The sequence below is a fragment of the Podarcis vaucheri genome (genome assembly GCF_965113315.1).
Source record: "Podarcis vaucheri genome assembly, chromosome: 14".
Lineage (NCBI taxonomy): Eukaryota > Metazoa > Chordata > Lepidosauria > Squamata > Lacertidae > Podarcis > Podarcis vaucheri.
In genome coordinates, this window is record NC_138752.1 from 45,707,683 (window position 1) to 45,713,786 (window position 6,104).

General features: G+C 45.2%; 1 protein-coding gene across 1 annotated transcript; it reads left to right on the forward strand.

Moving 5' to 3' along the window:
* Window positions 1-1,587: 1,587 nt before the first annotated feature.
* ATP5MF (ATP synthase membrane subunit f) lies at window positions 1,588-5,433 on the forward strand. Its single transcript, XM_082199974.1, has 4 exons — window positions 1,588-1,733; window positions 3,006-3,113; window positions 4,249-4,365; window positions 5,264-5,433. The coding sequence occupies exons 1-4, from the start codon at window positions 1,718-1,720 to the stop codon at window positions 5,290-5,292; spliced, it is 270 nt and encodes an 89-aa protein (XP_082056100.1). The 5' UTR covers window positions 1,588-1,717; the 3' UTR covers window positions 5,293-5,433.
* Window positions 5,434-6,104: the final 671 nt, after the last annotated feature.

The following is a 6,104-nucleotide window of genomic DNA, read 5'->3' on the forward strand; positions in this document are numbered from 1 at the left end:
ATGAGTTCTGGAGAAAAACATGCTGTAGCCTCTTTCTCTATGCCATGCATATTTTTGCAAACCTCTATTATCCTCTTACTCGCCTTTTCTCTAAACCGAAAAGCCCCAAATGCTGTGACCTTTGCTCGTAAGAGAATTGCTACATCCCCTTCATCGTTCTGGATTACTTTAAATATCAATTTTTAAATGTTAACATCCTGCCTTTCAATCTGTTCATCAGGGTTGAACAAAAAAAAACCCAACATCCAAGACTAATAAAAACAATAAAAATAAAAGCAGAAGCCAGCGTTTATACAGAACAAATCAATCAGCAATAAAATAACGGAATTGTCTAATCATTAGAAGATTATGTTTCAAAATCATTTCTCTTTAAAAGGTATGCCTTTGTATTCTTTTTCTCTTTTTTTGGAGGTGAGGTGCCTTTGTATTGCTTTTATATTTTGGATTAGTGGTTGTTTTAGAATGCATCGTGTTGTATGCAACAACAGCAGCAAGAATACTCATCGCAAAGTATTGGAAGACACAAGACCTACCCACCTTGGAAGAATGGCAGATGAAAGTGATGGAATACATGACATTGGCTGAGATGACTGGCAGAATCCGTGATCAGGAAAGAGAGACTGCAGAAGAAGAATGGAAGAAATTTAAAATTTATCTAAAGGACTATTATAAACTTGATGAATGTTAAAATGTCAAGGTTTTTAGGAAGAAAGGGTTACAGTGATATAAGATTGGAGTAAAGAGAAGATTAACAGGACAGAGGTTTGAAAGAAATATATATAAGTTGCTAAATAACTTTGGACATGGGGATGCAGAAAGGGGAGGTATGGGGGAGTCCGAGAAAAGAAGGTTTGAAAAAATATTGTGAAATATTATATATGTTTGTGTGTCCTTTTATGTGTTTGTTTGTTTGTTAAAAAACTTGTAAAACTAATAAAAATTCTTTAAAAAAAAATAGAATGCATCGTGTTACGATGTTTGCAGTTTTATGCTACACAACTTGAGAGATTTATATTAAAAGGAGAAATATAGAACAGCAATATTATTTTAATATATTCTCCCATCCTTTGCTGTAATTTGCCGCACTAAGGGTGGCTTTTGAAAGGTTAAAACACAACAAAAGTCAGCAGAAATTAAGCAACCAGTAACGAAAAATAGTTGTCAAAACCTTTATTTGTGTGGGGGATCAGTTTCAAAAGCAAATTTCATTAATTCATTGTGGCCTTGACAAACATTTCGTCTAAGTCATTTATTAAGAGAGTATTTTCTATGCAAGAGCTTATTGTTTCTGGGCGTGTTTTGTTGTTGTTTTGCTTTTGTGTGTGTTTTTCTTTGACTGGGGTATTTTTCAGCTGAAAAGCCGTTCTGGCTGGAAAGAAAAAAAGCGGAATATGAAAGCCCTATGGCTGTTTACTCAGGAAGCAAATCCCACTGCCTTCAGTGGATCTCGCCCCTCAAGTGCGCGCGCTCTAAGGATGGTCGCCAAAGACACCCGTGAGGAGAACGTCCCGCTCTTATCCAATCCCTTGGCTTCTCTTTCCCGCCCAAACTAGCTCCGCCCAGCCCCTCCCCTCCCCTCCCCTCGCCAGGCCCGCCCCTTACACCGCCCAAGGAGAGGGCGACCTTCTTTTCCCACGAGCCCCCGCGCGCGCAACCTTCTCCCGGCAGCCCTTGCGAGCCGAGCGGAGGAGCAGGGAGGCGTTGCGGCAGCTTCAAGATGGCGGACCGACCCGGTAAGCGCTTTTTGAGGGAGGGAGACGCCAAGGTGACCTGGCTCCTGTCAGGGCTAGGGTGGTGTTGGGATTAACTTGCTCCCATTTCCCGGAGAAGAAGCGCCCCGCTGTTCTGTGGAAGGAGAAAGACGCGCCTTCTGAGAAAGAGACGCCCTTCTCAATGTAGCCCTGGGTACAAGCGCCAGGCCGCTGCTCTTCATTGCTGAGGTTCGCCCTTAAGGCCCCCGTTTCTCACCCCAACCTTCCTCTTTGTTGCCTCCCAACAGCTTTTCCTTTGCATTTGTGTGTCAGTGTCAGGCAGAAGTTCGGCAGACAAAGCTTCGAACGCCCTTTCCCCCCCACCCCTTAAGAATAACCTAATGCAAGCACGTTCAACTCCCAAGAGACTGCTATCTACTCCCAATATTTAAAAAATCTGGCAGCTTTTTAATACTGGGACTGTAAAACCCATTGTCATTGGAGGAAGGAGGAGCGTGCGTGGGGTGGGTGGAAAGAGGAGTTGATCTTTTTAGGGGGAGGGTTGCCCAGAGATGTTGAGCTTTTGGGGGGGGGGAGTTGTTGAGTGTTTTTTTAAGGAGGAATAAATAAAATTCCTTCCAGTAGCACCTTAAAGACCAACTAAGTTAGTTCTTGGTATAAGAACTAACTTAGTTGGTCTTTAAGGTGCTACTGGAAGGAATTTTTTTATTTTGACTATGGCAGACCAACATGGCTACCTATCTGTAACTTTTTAAGGAGGGTTACAGGAAATCGCTGACAGTCACACGCAGCGATAAAGCCACCTATCGGCTGCCCACCTTCTTCCCCCACCCCACTGGCTTGGAGAAAATAAATGTCAACGCGACGCCCACGGAAATAGGTCCTGTAGATCACGGCCGGCCGGTTGGAGATGTCTGATCTAACGGATCAATGCCCACCTAGGCCAGCATCCTGTTCTCACAGTGGCCAACCAGATGCCTCTATTGGGGAACCTGCAAGCAGGACCTGAGCACAGAAACAACTCTCCCTCCCTGCAGTTTCCAGTAACTGGTATTGGGAAGTATTTATAGCCTCCAACCGAAGAGGCTGTGCCATAGCTGTGATGGCTAAAAGCCACCAATAGCTTTCTTCTCCATGAATTTGCCTATTCATCTTTTGAAGATGTCGGAAGTCGGTGGTCGCCTCCGAGGGGAGGTGTGGGGGAGAACCTTATGTTACCACTTGTTCCTCCTCCTTGGAATAGGGATGGGTAAGTCATAGCAGATACCCACCCTCACATTCTTTTTTTCTTAGTTCCAGTAAAAGATATGAGGCTGCTGGATGTAAAAGTGGGGCAGTTGCCAAACTGGTTAGCAACTCGAGATTACACCCCAGCTGGGCTTGTTACGAGTATCCGGGGAGGTGAGTGTCTGGGAAACATCTGATGTGGAGCATATGTTTGTGGCAGGAATTGTATGCATGTGATTGTCTTGCTGAATATTTAATCTGTTCAACACCAACATTTTGTGTGCAGATAACCAGGGTTTCAGAAGTCTCCTATTAGGTTTATGCCAATAGTGTTATACCTGAGAAACACTGGCAGGATTCAGTGTACAACAGATCACACTGTCCATTGAAATACTCTTTAATTTGCCAATGAAATAAAGGCTTCATGGGGTTTGAAAATCTAGTTGTGATCCACCTTCAGATTTTTAATCCTACTTGATGCATTCACAGTGTGATCCAAATACATACTTGGGAGTATATTTCTATTGAATTTGGTAGCATAAGAGTAAAAATACATAGGATTGAGCCACAAGTCTCCTCAGTCTTGCAGCCAGATCCTTTGCATTTCTACTCTTGACTAACTTCCACTGAGCTCATTGGCACACTCAAATAAATGCACCCAGAACTACAACCCTGAACAGGCAGTTTTTGGCCTTCCTTCCTACTTATTTAAAGGACTTGTACACCACCCTTCAGTTTAAAACAAACAAAAAACAAGCATATACTAAATCAACAGGAGTGGCATAAAAACATACAGAGGCAGTGGCTGCTTATGAATAAAAAACCAGAGGGCTGTTACCCCATGTAGAGCTGGCAGTAGTTCTACAACATCTCAAGCAGGTTTTTATTTCCGAGCCCAGCTACTTGGACAGGAAGGCATTGAACACAAGGCCTCTTGCAAAACATTTGTTCTTCTCCAGAGCTGCAGCTTTAACCTGGGTTCTCAATCCCTTTCCCTCTGTTCTTAAGCATATGTCTTAATGTAGCCATTTTAAAGTGTTTAGATAAACTAAATGGTACAGCCTTGTAAAATCCTGATTTTTGATAAATTTCCTACTTGGGCTATAAGCCTAAGTACACTAGCTAGAAAGGTAGGTCTCATTGAGGCCACTGAGTTCAATGGAACTAAACAACAGGATGCAAAAGTAGTGATCTTGGGCTGAAGACTTCATTTCCTTATTCTGTTAGCTTTTTAGTGTAGCTGTCACTTATCACTACTAGGTGTTCCTCTGCTATCTGTATGGCTAAGACTACACTCCTTTTTCACTAGGCTATGACAGATTTGTCAAAAAGTACATTGATGTGAAGAAACCAGGCATTGGTGGCCTCGCCATGATGCTAACTGCCTATGTGGTTCTCAGCTACGCGTGGAGCTTCGACCATATAAGTGAGTAAAACTTTCATTGTGTATACCTAAAAAGCAGCAGTAAATACAGTACAGTCGCATCTTTCGCACATTTATCTTGCACGATTTCAACTTTACGTGATAAATGCATGCAAAGCAGAGATCTTTTAACCTCCCTCCCTTGCTTACTGGGCAAGCCCAGCTCAGCAGGCAGGCTCTGGGGGTGCTCTTGCAAGATACTGTGGGGCCGTCCCAGGTTCCCGCAAGAACTTGCATGACCACCCTTAGGCTTCCAGAGCCAACATGATGTGATGGCCTTGCTTGGACGACAAGGCCCACTCAGTGCTATGGCTCTGGAAATGTAAGGACACTAATGGGTGGTTCAAGTATAGCAGTTTTTGCATTTATGTACCTTCCCTGCGTAAGATGCGATTGTATTGCAAGTCCTCTGAGAGAATTCCTAATGCTTTTAGGGAAAGGCATGTGTGCTGTTGATTTTCTGTTCGTGCTTCATGCCCCGACCTATGGTGGATTGCATCAGTTGCACTCTCTCTCTCTTCCTTTTGGAACTACTAAAGTTTCTTGGGATACCTAAATTAAACTTACATGGCCAAAGTATAGCTCTGAGTACTTGTCCTGGAGAAATGGGGAGGTTGTGTTCATGGGAAATTTGTAAATTTCCCAGATGCATATAGCTGCTTACTGTTGGGAACCTGAATGTTTAATTGGATGCCATGTTGTTGTCAGGCGTTAGGTAAAACCCATTTTCCCCAGGTATTTGGTTAATGATCGTATACAGTATGTCATTGTTTAGCTTTGTCATGGTAATTAGAAGCTGTTTTGAACACACATGGAAATATGGGATAAACCTTTTAAATGAAGGATGCACTTCCATATACTAATATCCAAAAGACTGCAACTGTTTGTTTTGGCTATTCAGAGCATGATCGCTGGAGGAAGTATCACTGAAGCTTGATGGACCAGAAGAATACAAGCTGCCATACTGCGACTCGTAGTGAGTTTGCTTCAACTGAATGCAGATTGGCTCTTACCTTCTAGACTCAACAGTGTATTCTGTGACCAATAATAAAATATCTACTTTCCTTGTGACTGATGGAACTAATTTGATCACTGCAAGGTAACAAACAAACTGATCCCACAGCGGGCACGGAGGGGGGGTTTACATTAAGTTGGTGCTTGAAGGGATTGGTGACCACAGCCCATGAGTGAATACCGTATTTTTCGTACTATTGGACGCACCGGTCCATAGGACGCACCTAGATTTGGGGGGGGGGGGGGAATAAAGGCAAAAAAAAATTATTCCCCCCCCCAGGCGCGGGGCTGGGGCGGGGGAAGCCCGAGCTTCCCCTCCCCCAGAACGGGACCCAGAGCCATGCCGAAGCTGCGCGCAGCTTTGGCATCGCTCTGGGAGCTTGCGGGGCTGGGGGAGGAGGAAGCCCTCCGCCAGCCTCCAAACCATGTCGGGAGACAGCGGGATGGCGCGCTGCGCCCCTGCCACTGTCCCGAGTTTGCGGGGCTGGTGACGGGGAGGAGCAGGCTTCTCCCCCCGCCAGTCTTCTAGCCAAGTCAGGGGACAGCGGGAAGGGCACGCTGCGCCCCTGCCACTGTCTCCCGAGTTTGCAGGGCTGGTGACGGGGAGGAGCAGGCTTCTCCCCCCGCCAGTCTTCTAGCCAAGTCGGGGGACAGCGGGAAGGGCACGCTGCGCCCCTGCCGCTGTCTCCCCAGTTTGCGGGGCTGGCGACGGGGAGGAGCAGGCTTCT